Genomic DNA, 18,202 nt, shown 5'->3' with positions numbered 1-18,202 from the left:
TGTTAAGCTCACCTCAGCCTCCAATACAGACAATTCTTGACATCCCCCTGTCACTCCAGAGGTCCAGCTGGGTTCTGTGCCCCTATATCCTGATGGCACCAGTGTACACTGTGCACCAATGTCTACCAAAGCCTTATACTTCTGTGGGTCCGATGAGCCAGGCCATCGAATCCACACAGTCCAGTATACCCGGTCATCCCTTTCCTCCTCCTGGCCGAAGGCAGGGACCTTCTATTCCTCTTCCTGGTTGGAGTATTCACTGTCTGACCCTTGAAGTGCCAGACCAGAAGTCCCCTCACCAGGATCAAGGGAGGTGATCTCAGTCCTTCTTCTATGTCTGGGGGATCACTGATTGCCTTCTTCCATCTCAGCAGCAACTAAGCTGACAGTCTTCTTGCTTGGCCCCTTCTTAACAGCTGTCTTCCTTCTCAGTTTGCATACATGGGCTTCCAGCTTGAAGGTGAGTTCACCATCCCACTTCCTCATGTCCTCCCCCTGGTCACACAGGAAGAACCAGAGGGTGCCACGCAACATGCACCTGGAGCTCCCTTTCCTTCTGACTGGGGCAGGAGGGGACTGACTTTGTGGGGCACCCCTGACTGACGAGGCATTGGCCCGTAGGGATGAGGAGGGACAGAGATTTTCTTCAAAGTTTTGGAGCCAGGAAGATGCTCTCTCCACAGTTGGTGTATCTGTATCTGGGCAATACATTGTTGACAGGCTGTTAGAATATGATGCTGTAGCGTTTTGGACCACCTTCCTCCATATGGCCTGTATGCACAGGACGTCATCTGGATCTTTGGAGACCTCGTCGTTGTCTAGGTCACCGTTGATGACTTCCAGCACCACTAATTCTCAGGTACTGGATGCCTTCCTCAGCAGTAGTCCACATTCCTTGGTAATTTGCAAGATCTTCCTTGAACGGATATCTTGCCCTGTCGCGGATGAGTGGAATGCACCTCACTCAAAAAGAGAAGCAGCAATATGTTTTATTGAGGTAAAATAATAATTTGACAGAGTTCAATAAATTCGATGGAATTTAACAAAGTTTAACAGGGGTTTACCAAAGTTCAATAAGTTTGATGGCAAGATTCACCTTATTAATTACTGCATGGAAGAAACATACAAAGGAAAATTGAGTTAAAATTGAGTTAGAATGATTCACACAGAGACAGGAGATGCAAAGGGTAAGGAAGACCCTCCGTTGAGTCACGAGGTTCAGAGTGGACCCCCTTTGCTTTCTAAACTCCTTATGGAGCCTAGGTGCGGCTAGGTCCAATCTTAGTCTTAGACTTGGACAATGGTTTATGTCTAATGGAATTATCTATACAAAGTTTATAATAATTAATATTGAGTAGCTACATGGATTAGTAATGTTTCATTAGTATTAATTCAGCATGCTATCAGTCACTTATTGAGGATCTGTCACGAGTAAGGGATCTCTCCGCCTTGGGCAAGGAAGGATCTCTTAGTCTCAGGTAAGGAATCTCAAACCTTGAGAGGCATCCCTGCTCAAGGGGAGAGTCACCTGGCGTGCAGTCCAGCTGCAATTCAGGGAGAGCTCCAATTAGGCTCATCCTGATGGCAATATATATAGAGTGAAGTAGTTGGCTACTAGTCAATAGTACAGACAAGATAGATATCTTCATTTTAGCTCTGGTATCTTGTTCTGTACTTTGGTTATCTTGCATTTTTGGGCTTTAAAACCACCTTTCGAAATATTTTTCCAAGGCACCTTCACTTCCTTGTACGTGAGCCAGGAGCTTTCCAGCTTGCAGGTTCACCACAGGGCATGAGGCCTGTTGCTCCTTAGTCAGCCCGAACCAAAGTACAGCTAGGGGTCAAGTGTATCCTGTGGGATACCCTCACACTTGAGAGGAGCCGTCTCCAGAGACTGCGGATTGCTGCCTCTTTTCCAATTCCTCTCTCAATTCCCTGGTTTCTAGGAAGGGATCCCAGCTGTTGGGCTTCCTTACCTTCCAATTGCTGACTGTTGGCCCCACTATCCCAGCATTGGAGCAGCCAGGCAGCAATCTGCTCACCTGGCTGGCGGCTATAATCTTTCCACATGTCTCGAAGTTCTTTTGAGGTCAGGGACAGGGTAGTTTCTGCCTCTTGTGTGATTTCTCTCACTTCTTCCTCCCATTTCTTTGCTGAAGGACTGGCTTCCTGATCAGACCCTTCCTCCTCCTCCTCCTCCTCCCTTACTAATCAATGATATGGACCTGTTGACCTCCTTGTCCACTGTTTCTTTTTCACTACTGGGGCAATTACTGTAGTTGTTGTTTGGGTCCCTATCTCAACCATGGTGTCCTCAGATGCAGTTTGGGTCCCTGCCTCAACCGTAATCCTCTGAGAGTACTGAACTGTGGCTCGATAGGCAAAGGCCAAGCCACAGTACAGTGCTAGAAGCTGCTGGTTTTCATTGGGGTAGGCAAGGCACCCTTCTATCAGGTGACATGTCAGTATACCAGAAAAAGAAAATGGCAGCCCCTAACAAGAACTAGACTCTAATATACAGTAAGGCAAGCAAGCCCCATGGCAAGCACAGGAGCCTGCCAATTAATAGCTAAACAGCTATAACAGCTATAAATTTGATCTAGCACATTCCAATCACATATGTCATTATCTCGAACCCTTCGAGCCCCACGTTGGGCGCCAAAAAGGACTGTCGTGGTTTAACCCCAGCTGGCAACTAAGCACCACACTCCCCCCACAGTGGGATGGGAGAATCAGAAGGGTAAAAGTGAGAAAACTCGTGGGTTGAGATAAAGACAGTTTAATACGTAAAGCAAAAGCCGTGCGCGCAAGCAAAGCAAAATAAGGAATTCATTCACTACCTCCCGTCGGCAGGCAGGTGTTTAGCCATCTCCAGGAAAGCAGGGCTCCATCACGCTTATTAGTTACTTGGGGTCCTGGTTTCGGCTGGGATAGAGTTAATTTTCTTCTTAGTAGCTGGTACAGTGCTGTGTTTTGGATTTAGTGTGAGAATGATGTTGATAACATACTGATGTTTTAGTTGTTGCTAAGTAGGGCTTATCTTAAGCCAAGGACTTTTCAGTTTCCCATGCTCTGCCAGCAAGCAGGTGTGCAAGAAGCTGGGAGGGAGCATAGCCAGGACAGCTGACCCAAACTAGCCAAAGGGATATTCCATACCATAGAATGTCATGCCCAGTATATAAACAGGGGGGAGTTGGCCGGGAGGGGCAGATCGCTGCTCGGGCATCGGTCAGCGATTGCATTGAGCATCACTTGTCTTTTCTTGGGTTTTATTTCTCTTTTTTTTTGTTATATTCCTTTTCATTACAAATATTATTATATAATTATTATTATTGGTTAGTATTATATTTTATTTTACTTTAGTTATTAAACTGTTCTTATCTCAACCCACGAGTTTTACTTTTTTTCCCCGATCCTCCTCCCCATCCCCCTGGGAGGGGGGAGGGGTGAGCGGCTGTGTGGTGCTTAGTTGCTGGCTGGGGTCAAACCACGACACTTGGGAAGACAAATGTCAACTCTGAATGTCCCCCCCTTCCTCCTTCTTCCCCCAGCTTTTACTGCTGAGCATGAAGTCATATGGTATGGAATATCCCTTTCGTCAGTTGGGGTCAGCTGTCCCAACTGTGTCCCCTCCCAACTTCTTGTTAACCCCCAGCCTACTTGCTGGCGGGGCAGTGTGAGGAGCAGAAAAGGCCTTGACGCTGTATAAACACTGTTCAGCAATAACTAAAACATCCCTCTCTAATCAACACTGTTTTCATCACAGATCCAAAACACAGCCCCATACCAGCTACTGTGAAGAAAATTAACTCTATCATCCCAGCCAAAACCAGTACATCTGCATAACAGTTAACCTGACTAGGCACAGGCTTGTGCCGTGCGCTACATGTACACCATGGCTTTCAGGCCTGTGTTGTGTGGTACAAATCCCTTGGCTGGAGGAGAAAGTCAGCCAGCTCATTGTAACAGAGGAGCCAGGAGGCAGCTCCCACTCGATATTGGTGATTATATCACCTGTGTGTCCTTGTCTTTATCTAGAAGTGCAAGTGTTCCCAAGCGCAGCAAAACAGAGAGATAAGCAGTGCAGCCAGCAAACTCCGTGATTTGCACAGAAGCTTGCCACTTAATAACTACTATAAATATAGCACGTTCAATACAATACTGCCGTTGTCTCGAGCCCGACGTTGGGCACCACAAAGGACTGTGGTGAGTTAACATTTGCTGGCCGCCAGGTGCCCACCAAGCCATTGTATCGCTCTCCTCCCCAGCGGGGAATCCCGGGAATGCAAGCAGGAGATTGATGCGTGGTATTGTACGCTGTCCCAGGCTGAGCGACAGCCTGCCTTAAGGCTGCGCAAGAGGAAGGTAAGCCTGAATCCAACCTCGAGCTGACTGACACAAGTAACTCACGAGATGAAGGAGACCGGACGCTTGTCTGTGCTCGGGGTAGAAGGAAGAACCCTCCCCATCTCCTGAGGTGTCCCTACATAACAGACAGGATGCTCTGGGCTTGGAGACTGAAGAGCACGTGAGTAACGGACAGGATCCAGGACAAGCCAACTGTGCAAAGCTGACCCAACCACCCACCCGCATTAGAAACAGTGCCACCAGAAAAGCACGTAACGTATTAGTAATTGGAGATTCCCTACTGAGAGGCACCGAAGCACTCATTTGCCGTCCAGACGATTTCTCTAGAGAAGTCTGCTGCCTACCAGGAGCTCGCATTCGTGGCATCACTGAGAGGCTGCCGAGCCTGGTGACCCCTACAGATTATCATCCGCTCCTACTATTCCGTGTAGGGTCTGACGAGGCAACTTAGAACCCTCCCAAGAGACTATATGTCCCTCGGAGCAATGCGAAAAGGATCAGGAGCACAGGCGGTGTTCTCCTCTATCCTCCCAGTCAGAGGAAGGGGTCCAGGAAGGAGGAGACGGATTGAACAGGTGAATGCCTGGCTGCGTAGCTGGTGCCATACTCAAGGTTTTGGCTTCTATGATCATGGATCTACCTTTGAGAAGCTGGGTCTGCTGGGAGCTGATGGGATTCACCTGACCAAGCGGGGCAAGAGGGTCTTGGCCAACAAGCTGGCCAGACTTACAAGGAGGGCTTTAAACTAGACTCAGCAGGGAGAGGGGATGGAGTTTTGAGCAACAGAGAAGAGCCAGGGGCTGCTGATGCGTTAGGAACCAACAGGGGAACACCTGAGAAATGCCACAGAGGAATTGGGGCTTGATCCTCCAAAAAGGTGACACGGTCGACAGCCCAACTGAAGTGCCTCTATACCAATGCACGGGTAACAAACAGGAGGAGTTGGAAGCCACTGTGCAGAAGGAGCAGAAGGGAGCTGGCAGCTCTTTAAGGACGTTTTTCTTGGAGCACAAGAGCTCTCGATTCCCATGCGTAAGAAATCAGGCAAGGAAGGCAGGAGACCGGCATGGCTGAGTAAGGACCTTCTGGTCGAGCCAAAGCGCAAGAAGGAAATGCATAGGCAGTGGAAGCAGGGACACGCATCCTGGGAAGAATATAGGGATGCTGCCTGGGTGTGTAGGGATGGGATCAGGAAAGCTAAGGCACAGCTGGAGCTGAATTTGGCAAGGGATGTGAAGAACCATAAGAAGGGCTTCTACAGGTGCGTTGGTCAGAAAAGGAAGACTAAAGAAAACGTACACCCCCACCCCCACCCCCCTCCGATAAAGAAGACAGGAGATCTAGCGACAAGGGACATGGAGAAGGCTGAGGTACTCAACGATTTTTTTTCCTCCGTTTTCACTGGCAATCACTGTTCCCACATCTCTCAAGTCCCTGAACCTCAAGGCAGGGACTGGGGGAACAAAGTCCCTCCCATTGTAGGAAACGATCCGGTTCGAGACCACCTGAGGAACCTGAACATACACAAGTCCTGCACCTGGGGAGGAACAGCCCCATGCCCCAGTATATGCTGGAGGCCGACTGGCTGGAAAGCAGCTTTGCAGAAAAGGACGTGGGGGGCTCCTGGTGGACACCAAGTTGAGCATGAGCCGACAATGTGCCCTTGCCGCAAAGAAGGCTAAGGAGATCCTTAGCCCGATATAGAGGAAAGCAGAGTTTATATAAGTTACAATACAACTGTATTGTAACTTACAATTATTACAAACTTATTGTAACTTGCGTCCGAGGGCACGCAAACTTCCTGAGCCCCGGTAAGCACCACGTCGACGAGGGCGGACCCGCCAAGGGGGCGGGGACAAGCGAAAACGACAGACGAGACAGCCAATCGAGACGCGGGATCGGCCGGCGGCGATCTGGCGGCCCAACGGGCGCCGCGGAGGGCCTGGCCGAGTGGAGGAAGCGCGGGGGCGACAACGGGCCTTGTCGTGGCTGACGAGATTATTGGGGCGCGGGCCGCCCGGCCCGGTGGCGCCACTACTGTCTTCGGAAAGGTCATCGGCAAGTCGCTTCCCCGCCAACGTCATCTACGAGGACGAGGAGGTAGCCGCGGCTTTGCTCTGTGCGCGGTTCCTCTTCCCTTCCCCCCTTCCCCCGTCCCCTCCGTCCCCCGGCGCTCGCAGGCCCCTGAGCCGAGGACCCGTTGCGCGGTGCCCGGGAGCGCGGCAGGGCGGGTGGCGGCGTTGCTGCGGGTGGGTGGAGGGACGGGGGACGGACGGGGCCTCTCTGGGTTGTGGCGCTCTCTACTGCACCATCCCTAAAACATCGCGCTTCTTCGGTGCCCCCCTCCCCCGGCTGCCGCGGCGCGTACTGGGTTGCTGGTGCTGTCCGGCTCGCCTCGGTTCCCAGCCCCACTGTGTCGTGTGTGCGCGTGCGTGCGTGCGTAGAGGAGGGCCTCTGACGGTAACGCACTTGGTGGCAGCCGCAGACGTTTGCCGCGCGATATCCCTTTGGCGCTGCAAGTCGTGCAAAGTTTGCTGCCGAGGGATGGGAGTGGTCCTACCTCGTGTAGGATGATAGTCTTGAAACCTTAGATTAAGCACACGCAGTCAATCTCCTCGGGGATTCCAGGGGGGGGTGTGTGTGGGTGTGTGTGTATGTATGTAAACAGCGAACGTCTGAGTAGTGACCGTAATGAGTTAGTTCTGCATAGGAGGAATGCAGGTCTTGATGTGCTTTGTCATAGCATTATAGAGATTTCACAGCCCTGCTGTGCTAGGCTTTAGTTCTGAACCCCCAAACTGGATTATTAAAGCAAAGAATTACAGCTTTTCTTATTTTTCTTAAAAAAAAAAAATAAAAAAATAAAAAATCGAGAACCCGGTCATCCTGCAGGCTGCAAAAGCTTCCCAGATCTTGTTTCTGTGGTGAAGTGGGACCGTGATAACAGCATGCTTGCAAGGTTCACGGACGCTGGCGCACCACAAGGCGCTAGGAACTAGAGCGAGCTGCTTAGACTGTGGGGAAAAAAATGCAGCCGTTACCTACACGATGTTAACTTTAAGTTAGTATCCCGTGTAATTTTGTTATTAAAATGCTGAAGATTAACAGTTAGGGATGTCTTCTGCTTTTGAAGGCAGGGTTTATGTGCAATCTAGAAGCCAGACTCGTACTATGCACTTGCAGGCTTCCTGTGATTATGCTTTTGTTCAATACTTGAGCTCCCTGTACCGTGGAAAACGAATGGCCGCTGATCTTCCACTTCACTAAATTCTTTGCTGATTCAGTTAAGCCATTTGTCTCCTGCCTCTGTGTGGACCACATCGAATAGAAAAACTGCTTAGGAAACGATCAACCCAAATGAAACCATACTGGAGGTCGCTAATCTGAAGTACTGGCCCGTCTCCTTGCCCCCATCATCTTACATGCTGAATCCCACTTCTGGAGGGGGCTCTGTAAATACGTTGTATTTTGTGTATAGAAAGTATTAATATCACGTAAGAAAAATCAGCGTTTCGGCTTGTGTTTGGGGTATCTGGTAATCTGCTTCTGTACGAGTTCAGTGGGGCATATTGATTTGCTTAAGCTATTACCTTTCTCTGAAGCCAATTACGTTTTAACTGTTTACTCTTCCTCCAGTGCCTTGCGTTCCGTGATCTTTCACCCCAAGCTCCGACGCTTTTCCTAGTCATGCCTAAGGAGCCAATTATCAGGTTATCTGAAGCGGAAGATTCTGGTGAATCTGTAAGTACTGTGGAAGCTTTCTGTATGCTAAACTGTACCTGTAATTAGTTCCTAATTTACTAGACTCTTTCCCATCCCCCTTTTCCTCTTGATGGGGCACAGTAGGCTGTTTTGGGTTTTCTGGCGCTATAATCTTTTGCCTCTAGCTTGTAATGGAGTTGAGCTTTTTGACTAAAAGTAGTGATATAAAGCAATGCTCATCCCTGGGTATGTACTTCTGGTGCAAAATGCAGTGTTGTTTTGGAGCGCAGTCTGATGCCTATTGTCACGGTTTAGAGTAAGAGTGGTAGTACTTCTTCTAATACGGAGAAGAGGGCTTGGGGTTTTTGGCAGGTCGGGGGTGAGGAAGGGCAAAGCTGGTTGAGAGGTGCTGGATGCTTCACTTTCAGCTATGCAAGTCAAGTTCAAAGACTTTGTAAACCCACGCAAAAGCAGCCTAAAGTTTATTTTCCACCCGAATTGCTTATGTTGCCTGAAGATATAGTGGGGGCTTTAACCCGGAGACAAACTTAGCGTCTGTGGCTGTTTTGTAGTCCGTTACTGTCTAGCTTGAAAAAAATTGCATGGCTCTTCTTTCCCCCTATAGTGTGCAGAATCGGTCTTTGTAGCTTTGCTTGGAAAATGTCAGTTGCGGCGGGCGGACAGACGGTCATTTGAAGCGCAATGGTTGAATTGCTAGGAATTGGCTACCTGGTTTCTCTGGGTGGTTCTCTGCTCTCATTCCTTCCCTTCCTGCCCTCTCCCCTCTTTGTGTGTGGCTTTTTATTTTAGTTATTTATGGTTTTGTACTTCCTTCTCCAGCTTCTTGGGCATTTAATGATTGTTGGCAAGAAGCGTGCTGCTCACCTGGGCCTGACCAATGGATTCCGGATGGTTGCGGATGAAGGGCCCGAGGGTGGGCAGTCTGTCTGTCACGTACATCTACGTATTCTGGGTGGCTGTCAGTTGGGCTGGCCGCCTGGCTAAGATTTTTGCACCGCAAGAGTTGCTGCACGTGTACAAATCGCCACTGAATGGATTTCGTCTGTTGCCCGTCAGTCTAGCCACTGTTGATGTCTAATTTTCTGTGACGTGTGTCTGTGGAAGGTAATAAAAGCTTTGAGCAGCAGTTGCACAATAAAGATTTAGCATGGGGATATCATCTCTGTCTTGTGTGTCTCGCTGAGGGAAATAGTTCTGCAAGTTAAAACGGTGTCTCCCCGGAGTGTAAGTATGTGGAATGTTTCAGTCTGTTAACAGTGTTCTAGAGAGAGATAATGATTTGCCCAGTCATTTGAAGCGTGACGGCTCCCTTTCCCACAAAAGGTTGGACCAGACTAGATGGGATTATCTAGCACCCTGTCCAATTGCATCTTGAAAACCTCCAGCGATGGGGACTCTACCACATCCCTGGGGAGGCTGTTCCAGTGGATGATTGTTCTCACTGTAAAAAAAAACCCAATATCTGTCTTGTATCGAGGTGAAACCTCTCTCCTGGTGCAACTTGTACCCGTTGCCCCTCGTCTTCTCCATGTGGCTCCTTGTGAAGAGAGAGCCTCCGTCCTCTTTGTAGCCACCCTTTAAGTACAGGAATACTGTGATGAGGCCCCCCCTGAGCCTTCTCTTCTCCAAGGGAGAAAAGACCCAAGTCCTTCAGTCTTTCCTCATAGGGCAGGTTCTCCAGCCCTTTGATCATCTTGGTGGCCCTCCTTGGGACCCTCTCCAGTCTGTCTGCGTCTTTTTTTTTGAACTGTGGGAACCAGAACTGGACACAGTGCTCCAGGTGCGGCCTGCAGGGGTGGCCTCTGTGAGAAGAGGCCAGGGTCTGCCCTGTGCCGGACACAGCTGGTTCCAGCCAGCTAGGCACCGGACTCACCGCAGGCCAAAGCTGAGCAACTCGGCAAAGCTGGTGGCGCCCCTGTGAAAACATGTTTAAGAAAGGGCAAAACGCTGTCCGGGGCAGGTATTTCCCTGCTGCCCGTGGATCCGGCAGGTGGCTCTTTCCTGAAGGAACTTTTTCATCCTGTTTTCTCCCCCTGTCCTGTTGAGGAGGGGCAGTGAGAGAGCAGCTGGGTGGGCCCCTGGCAGCCAGCCAAGGTCAACCCATCACAAAGCCTAAAAGGCAGGTTCCTCCACGTAGAAGTTGAAGGGGGTTGGTGGTTTGAAGAATGATAGTGACTGGGGTAGGAACGGGACGTTTTGGAGATAGGAAAGTTGGGAAGTATCTGGGGATCCAGTCGCTTTGAGGGGGGAAATTTCAAGAGAAGAAGCCTTCTTTCTGAGCAATAAGAGGTTCTTGTGAGAAAAGGGATCTAGACTCCATTTTTTCTCACTTGGCAATAAAAGCGACAAAGAACTGGAACTCCTGCGTGCAAAGGGATTAAAATGTACAGAGCCTGTTGGATGCTCTGTGTGTGTCTGTGTGTGTGTGTGTGTGTTGGAACCCAGGAACAGCTACAAAGAGGTCGTGGAGTAGATGTGAGCTTGGTCTTGCTAAACTTGATTAAAACAGAGCCTTAGAGAAGGCAATGCCTTGAGGATGTGAAGGGTAAAAGGACAATAAGTAAGGCTTAAATAACTGAGAGCTTATGGGTAAGGCTTGAAGAGAAGACGGGTAAGGGTGGCATTGTAGTGGGTGTCTGCTATAGGCTGCCCGACCAGGAAGAACAAGCGGATGAGGCCCTCTACAGACAGATAGGAGCAGCCTGGCGTTTGCAGGCCCTGGTCCTCACGGGGGACTTCAACCACCCCGATATCTGCTGGAGGGACAACACAGCAGGGCATAAGCAATCTAGGAGGTTCCTGGAGCGCATCGACGACAACTTCCTCACCAAGTGATAGAGGTGCCAACGAGGAGAGGTGCTCTGCTGGACCTCCTACTGACCGACAAGGAGGGGCTCAGAAGCCTGCAGAGGGTGGAAGCAAGGACGGGTAACCTGGGAGGAATACGGAGACGTTGTCCGAGCATGCAGGGCTGAGGTTAGGAAAGCTGGAATTCCCAACTGGAATTGAATCTGGCAAGGGATGTCAAAGACAACAAGAAGGGCTTCTATAAGTACATAGGTGACAAAAGGAAGGCTATGGAAAATGTGGGCCCTCTGCTGAATGAGGCGGGGGGACCTGGTGACACAGGACATGGAAAAGGCTGTGGGACTGCAGCGGCCCCTTCTCTCCTTCCCCCCTGCGGTACCTGCCGCCCTTTCTCTTCTGTCCTGGGACTTCGGGGTGACCTGCTGAAAGAAAATGGTGTCCACCTGCCACAACTGCAAGGCTGTGGCTGCAACCCAAACGGAAGCACTACAGCCTACCTATGCTGACGTCTCCCCCCAAACAGACCTCCCAAGGACCGATATAGCTGTCTAGACCTCGGGCTGCATGGAGCTCCAGTACCTGGAAGTCCCCTAGCACCCGAAGGCAGCGGTGGATGTCACAGCTGCAGGCGTGCCCAGCTGGAAGATCTCCTTGGACAAGTAACTATGTTACAAGAGGAGCTCGACAGGCAGCACAGTATCCGGGAACGCGAGCAGGAGATTGATGCGTGGTATTGTACGCCGTCCAGGCTGAGCGACAGCCTGCCTTAAGGCTGCGCAAGAGGAAGGTAAGCCTGAATCCAACCTCGAGCTGACTGACACAAGTAACTCATGAGATGAAGGAGACCGGACGCTTGTCTGTGCTCGGGGTAGAAGGAAGAACCCTCCCCCGTCTCCTGAGGTGTCCCTACATAACAGACAGGATGCTCTGGGCTTGGAGACTGAAGAGCACGTGAGTAACGGACAGGATCCAGGACAAGCCAACCGTGCAAAGCTGACCCAACCACCCACCCGCATTAGAAGCAGTGCCACCAGAAAAGCACGTAACGTATTAGTAATTGGAGATTCCCTACTGAGAGGCACCGAAGCACCCATTTGCCGTCCAGACGATTTCTCTAGAGAAGTCTGCTGCCTACCAGGAGCTCGCATTCGTGGCGTCACTGAGAGGCTGCCGAGCCTGGTGACCCCTACAGATTATCATCCGCTCCTACTATTCCGTGTAGGGTCTGACGAGGCAACTTAGAACCCTCCCAAGAGACTATATGTCCCTCGGAGCAATGTGAAAAGGATCAGGAGCACAGGCGGTGTTCTCCTCTATCCTCCCAGTCAGAGGAAGGGGTCCAGGAAGGAGGAGACGGATTGAACAGGTGAATGCCTGGCTGCGTAGCTGGTGCCATACTCAAGGTTTTGGCTTCTATGATCATGGATCTACCTTTGAGAAGCTGGGTCTGCTGGGAGCTGATGGGATTCACCTGACCAAGCGGGGCAAGAGGGTCTTGGCCAACAAGCTGGCCAGACTTACAAGGAGGGCTTTAAACTAGACTCAGCAGGGGGAGGGGATGGAGTTTTGAGCAACAGAGAAGAGCCAGGGGCTGCTGATGCGTTAGGAACCAACAGGGGAACACCTGAGAAATGCCACAGAGGAATTGGGGCTTGATCCTCCAAAAAGGTGACACGGTCGACAGCCCAACTGAAGTGCCTCTATACCAATGCACGGGTAACAAACAGGAGGAGTTGGAAGCCACTGTGCAGAAGGAGCAGAAGGGAGCTGGCAGCTCTTTAAGGACGTTTTTCTTGGAGCACAAGAGCTCTCGATTCCCATGTGTAAGAAATCAGGCAAGGAAGGCAGGAGACCGGCATGGCTGAGTAAGGACCTTCTGGTCGAGCCGAAGCGCAAGAAGGAAATGCATAGGCAGTGGAAGCAGGGACACGCATCCTGGGAAGAATATAGGGATGCTGCCTGGGTGTGTAAGGATGGGATCAGGAAAGCTAAGGCACAGCTGGAGCTGAATTTGGCAAGGGATGTGAAGAACCATAAGAAGGGCTTCTACAGGTGCGTTGGTCAGAAAAGGAAGACTAAAGAAAACGTACACCCCCACCCCCTCCGATAAAGAAGACAGGAGATCTAGCGACAAGGGACATGGAGAAGGCTGAGGTACTCAACGATTTTTTCCTCCGTTTTCACTGGCAATCACTGTTCCCACATCTCTCAAGTCCCTGAACCTCAAGGCAGGGACTGGGGGAACAAAGTCCCTCCCATTGTAGGAAACGATCCGGTTTGAGACCACCTGAGGAACCTGAACATACACAAGTCCTGCACCTGGGGAGGAACAGCCCCATGCCCCAGTATATGCTGGAGGCTGACTGGCTGGAAAGCAGCTTTGCAGAAAAGGACGTGGGGGCTCCTGGTGGACACCAAGTTGAGCATGAGCCGACAATGTGCCCTTGCCGCAAAGAAGGCTAAGGAGATCCTTAGCCCGATATAGAGGAAAGCAGGGTTTATATAAGTTACAATACAGTTGTGTAGACCAATCAAATTGCTCACTGTCCCCGGGGGTGCAGGGCACCACAGACCACCCTTGGGCAGCTTTGGGGGCACTGCCTATTTTTCTAAAAGCCTCCTACCCAGCTTAGCGCAAATCCTATCTTGATCTGCCCTCCAGCCCTCAAGCCACCAGTGCTGAACACACGCTTTGTATTTTTATTTTCTGCCAGGAGGCGTGCAGCTTAGAAACGTCTGCAATTGAAGCGGGGCTTTCAGGGAACAATTTTGAGGAACTTCTGTTGGTTCTGCGAAACGTTCTGAAAAGTTAAGGCCTGCCCTGCCCTGGCAAAAGCAGTCATTTGACTGGAGGGAGCAGCACCAAAAAGCCACAAGCACGTCATGGGTGGACTTGACGCGTTAATAAATAACAAGAAATAGTACTTCTAGCTACAACAGCCTCTCCTGAGACCTCGTTGCCCGCCCACAGGGTCGCAGCACTACACGGCACGCAGATCCCTCCGCGGACTCGCCCAACGTCTTCTCCCTCCACCCCCAGGTCGGATCCCTCCGCGCCCCGAGGGCACGCAAACTCCCTGAGCCCGGTAAGCACCACGTCGACGAGGGCGGACCCGCCAAGGGGGCGGGGACAAGCGAAAACGACAGACGAGACAGCCAATCGAGACGCGGGATCGGCCGGCGGCGATCTGGCGGCCCAACGGGCGCCGCGGAGGGCCTGGCCGAGTGGAGGAAGCGCGGGGGCGACAACGGGCCTTGTCGTGGCTGACGAGATTATTGGGGCGCGGGCCGCCCGGCCCGGTGGCGCCACTACTGTCTTCGGAAAGGTCATCGGCAAGGCGCTTCCCGCCAACGTCATCTACGAGGACGAGGGGTAGCCGCGGCTTTGTTCTGTGCGCGGTTCCTCTTCCCTTCCCCCCGTCCCCTCCGTCCCCCGGCGCTCGCAGGCACCCTGAGCCGAGGACCCGTTGCGCGGTGCCGGGAGCGCGGCAGGGCGGGTGGCGGCGTTGCTGCGGGTGGGTGGAGGGACGGGGGACGGACGGGGCCTCTCTGGGTTGTGGCGCTCTCTACTGCACCATCCCTAAAACATCGCGCTTCTTCGGTGCCCCCTCCCCGGCTGCCGCGGCGCGTACTGGGTTGCTGGTGCTGTCCGGCTCGCCTCGGTTCCCAGCCCCGCTGTGTCGTGTGTGCGTGCGTGCGTGCGTGCGTGCGTAGAGGAGGGCCTCTGACGGTAACGCACTTGGTGGCAGCCGCAGACGTTTGCCGCGCGATATCCCTTTGGCGCTGCAAGTCGTGCAAAGTTTGCTGCCGAGGGATGGGAGTGGTCCTACCTCGTGTAGGATGATAGTCTTGAAACCTTAGATTAAGCACACGCAGTCAATCTCCTCGGGGATTCCAGGGGGGGTGTGTGTGGTGTGTGTGTATGTATGTAAACAGCGAACGTCTGAGTAGTGACCGTAATGAGTTAGTTCTGCATAGGAGGAATGCAGGTCTTGATGTGCTTTGTCATAGCATTATAGAGATTTCACAGCCCTGCTGTGCTAGGCTTTAGTTCTGAACCCCAAACTGGATTATTAAAGCAAAGAATTACAGCTTTTCTTATTTTTCTTAAAAAAAAAAAAAAAAAAAAAAAAAAAATCGAGAACCCGGTCATCCTGCAGGCTGCAAAAGCTTCCCAGATCTTGTTTCTGTGGTGAAGTGGGACCGTGATAACAGCATGCTTGCAAGGTTCACGGACGCTGGCGCACCACAAGGCGCTAGGAACTAGAGCGAGCTGCTTAGACTGTGGGGAAAAAAAATGCAGCCGTTACCTACACGATGTTAACTTTAAGTTAGTATCCCGTGTAATTTTGTTATTAAATGCTGAAGATTAACAGTTAGGGATGTCTTCTGCTTTTGAAGGCAGGGTTTATGTGCAATCTAGAAGCCAGACTCGTACTATGCACTTGCAGGCTTCCTGTGATTATGCTTTTGTTCAATACTTGAGCTCCCTGTACCGTGGAAAACGAATGGCCGCTGATCTTCCACTTCACTAAATTCTTTGCTGATTCAGTTAAGCCATTTGTCTCCTGCCTCTGTGTGGACCACATCGAATAGAAAAACTGCTTAGGAAACGATCAACCCAAATGAAACCATACTGGAGGTCGCTAATCTGAAGTACTGGCCCGTCTCCTTGCCCCCATCATCTTACATGCTGAATCCCACTTCTGGAGGGGGCTCTGTAAATACGTTGTATTTTGTGTATAGAAAGTATTAATATCACGTAAGAAAAATCAGCGTTTCGGCTTGTGTTTGGGGTATCTGGTAATCTGCTTCTGTACGAGTTCAGTGGGGCATATTGATTTGCTTAAGCTATTACCTTTCTCTGAAGCCAATTACGTTTTAACTGTTTACTCTTCCTCCAGTGCCTTGCGTTCCGTGATCTTTCACCCCAAGCTCCGACGCTTTTCCTAGTCATGCCTAAGGAGCCAATTATCAGGTTATCTGAAGCGGAAGATTCTGGTGAATCTGTAAGTACTGTGGAAGCTTTCTGTATGCTAAACTGTACCTGTAATTAGTTCCTAATTTACTAGACTCTTTCCCATCCCCCTTTTCCTCTTGATGGGGCACAGTAGGCTGTTTTGGGTTTTCTGGCGCTATAATCTTTTGCCTCTAGCTTGTAATGGAGTTGAGCTTTTTGACTAAAAGTAGTGATATAAAGCAATGCTCATCCCTGGGTATGTACTTCTGGTGCAAAATGCAGTGTTGTTTTGGAGCGCAGTCTGATGCCTATTGTCACGGTTTAGAGTAAGAGTGGTAGTACTTCTTCTAATACGGAGAAGAGGGCTTGGGGTTTTTGGCAGGTCGGGGGTGAGGAAGGGCAAAGCTGGTTGAGAGGTGCTGGATGCTTCACTTTCAGCTATGCAAGTCAAGTTCAAAGACTTTGTAAACCCACGCAAAAGCAGCCTAAAGTTTATTTTCCACCCGAATTGCTTATGTTGCCTGAAGATATAGTGGGGGCTTTAACCCGGAGACAAACTTAGCGTCTGTGGCTGTTTTGTAGTCCGTTACTGTCTAGCTTGAAAAAATTGCATGGCTCTTCTTTTCCCCTATAGTGTGCAGAATCGGTCTTTGTAGCTTTGCTTGGAAAATGTCAGTTGCGGGCGGGCGGACAGACGGTCATTTGAAGCGCAATGGTTGAATTGCTAGGAATTGGCTACCTGGTTTCTCTGGGTGGTTCTCTGCTCTCATTCCTTCCCTTCCTGCCTCTCCCCTCTTTGTGTGTGGCTTTTTATTTTAGTTATTTATGGTTTTGTACTTCCTTCTCCAGCTTCTTGGGCATTTAATGATTGTTGGCAAGAAGCGTGCTGCTCACCTGGGCCTGACCAATGGATTCCGGATGGTTGCGGATGAAGGGCCCGAGGGTGGGCAGTCTGTCTGTCACGTACATCTACGTATTCTGGGTGGCTGTCAGTTGGGCTGGCCGCCTGGCTAAGATTTTTGCACCGCAAGAGTTGCTGCACGTGTACAAATCGCCACTGAATGGATTTCGTCTGTTGCCCGTCAGTCTAGCCACTGTTGATGTCTAATTTTCTGTGACGTGTGTCTGTGGAAGGTAATAAAAGCTTTGAGCAGCAGTTGCACAATAAAGATTTAGCATGGGGATATCATCTCTGTCTTGTGTGTCTCGCTGAGGGAAATAGTTCTGCAAGTTAAAACGGTGTCTCCCCGGAGTGTAAGTATGTGGAATGTTTCAGTCTGTTAACAGTGTTCTAGAGAGAGATAATGATTTGCCCAGTCATTTGAAGCGTGACGGCTCCCTTTCCCACAAAAGGTTGGACCAGACTAGATGGGATTATCTAGCACCCTGTCCAATTGCATCTTGAAAACCTCCAGCGATGGGGACTCTACCACATCCCTGGGGAGGCTGTTCCAGTGGATGATTGTTCTCACTGTAAAAAAAAAACCCAATATCTGTCTTGTATCGAGGTGAAACCTCTCTCCTGGTGCAACTTGTACCCGTTGCCCTCGTCTTCTCCATGTGGCTCCTTGTGAAGAGAGAGCCTCCGTCCTCTTTGTAGCCACCCTTTAAGTACAGGAATACTGTGATGAGGCCCCCCTGAGCCTTCTCTTCTCCAAGGGAGAAAAGACCCAACTCCTTCAGTCTTTCCTCATAGGGCAGGTTCTCCAGCCCTTTGATCATCTTGGTGGCCCTCCTTGGGACCCTCTCCAGTCTGTCTGCGTCTTTTTTTTTGAACTGTGGGAACCAGAACTGGACACAGTGCTCCAGGTGCGGCCTGCAGGGGTGGCCTCTGTGAGAAGAGGCCAGGGTCTGCCCTGTGCCGGACACAGCTGGTTCCAGCCAGCTAGGCACCGGACTCACCGCAGGCCAAAGCTGAGCAACTCGGCAAAGCTGGTGGCGCCCCTGTGAAAACATGTTTAAGAAAGGGCAAAACGCTGTCCGGGGCAGGTATTTCCCTGCTGCCCGTGGATCCGGCAGGTGGCTCTTTCCTGAAGGAACTTTTTCATCCTGTTTTCTCCCCCTGTCCTGTTGAGGAGGGGCAGTGAGAGAGCAGCTGGGTGGGCCCCTGGCAGCCAGCCAAGGTCAACCCATCACAAAGCCTAAAAGGCAGGTTCCTCCACGTAGAAGTTGAAGGGGGTTGGTGGTTTGAAGAATGATAGTGACTGGGGTAGGAACGGGACGTTTTGGAGATAGGAAAGTTGGGAAGTATCTGGGGATCCAGTCGCTTTGAGGGGGGGAAATTTCAAGAGAAGAAGCCTTCTTTCTGAGCAATAAGAGGTTCTTGTGAGAAAAGGGATCTAG

General features: G+C 50.9%; 2 protein-coding genes across 2 annotated transcripts; both read left to right on the top strand.

Annotated features, from left to right (window-relative positions):
- Positions 1-441: 441 nt before the first annotated feature.
- Positions 442-9,250, top strand: LOC127028080 (adenosine 5'-monophosphoramidase HINT1-like). Its single transcript, XM_050913901.1, is given in 5 exon segments — positions 442-460; positions 6,175-6,437; positions 6,439-6,468; positions 8,005-8,109; positions 8,911-9,250. Coding segments are annotated over 5 exon segments (582 nt in total). The 3' UTR covers positions 9,076-9,250.
- A 2,314-nt stretch (positions 9,251-11,564) lies between these two features.
- Positions 11,565-17,048, top strand: LOC127028078 (adenosine 5'-monophosphoramidase HINT1-like). Its single transcript, XM_050913899.1, has 4 exons — positions 11,565-11,629; positions 13,940-14,269; positions 15,800-15,908; positions 16,709-17,048. Exons 1-4 carry the CDS (start codon positions 11,565-11,567, stop codon positions 16,871-16,873), a joined length of 669 nt encoding a protein of 222 aa, XP_050769856.1. The 3' UTR covers positions 16,874-17,048.
- Positions 17,049-18,202: the final 1,154 nt, after the last annotated feature.

The sequence above is a fragment of the Gymnogyps californianus genome, unplaced genomic scaffold (genome assembly GCF_018139145.2).
Source record: "Gymnogyps californianus isolate 813 unplaced genomic scaffold, ASM1813914v2 HiC_scaffold_173, whole genome shotgun sequence".
Lineage (NCBI taxonomy): Eukaryota > Metazoa > Chordata > Aves > Accipitriformes > Cathartidae > Gymnogyps > Gymnogyps californianus.
The sequence above is the reverse complement of the archived record's forward strand: the minus strand, read 5'-3'. Positions and strand labels throughout refer to the sequence as shown.

Coding starts and splice junctions, on each gene's coding strand:
- LOC127028078 (XM_050913899.1), top strand. CDS start 11,565: ATGTTACAAGAGGAGCTCGACAGGCAGCACAGTATCCGGGAACGCGAG. Junction 14,270..15,799: donor AACGTCATCTACGAGGACGA/GGGGTAGCCGCG, acceptor TTTACTCTTCCT/CCAGTGCCTTGCGTTCCGTG. Junction 15,909..16,708: donor CGGAAGATTCTGGTGAATCT/GTAAGTACTGTG, acceptor TTCCTTCTCCAG/CTTCTTGGGCATTTAATGAT.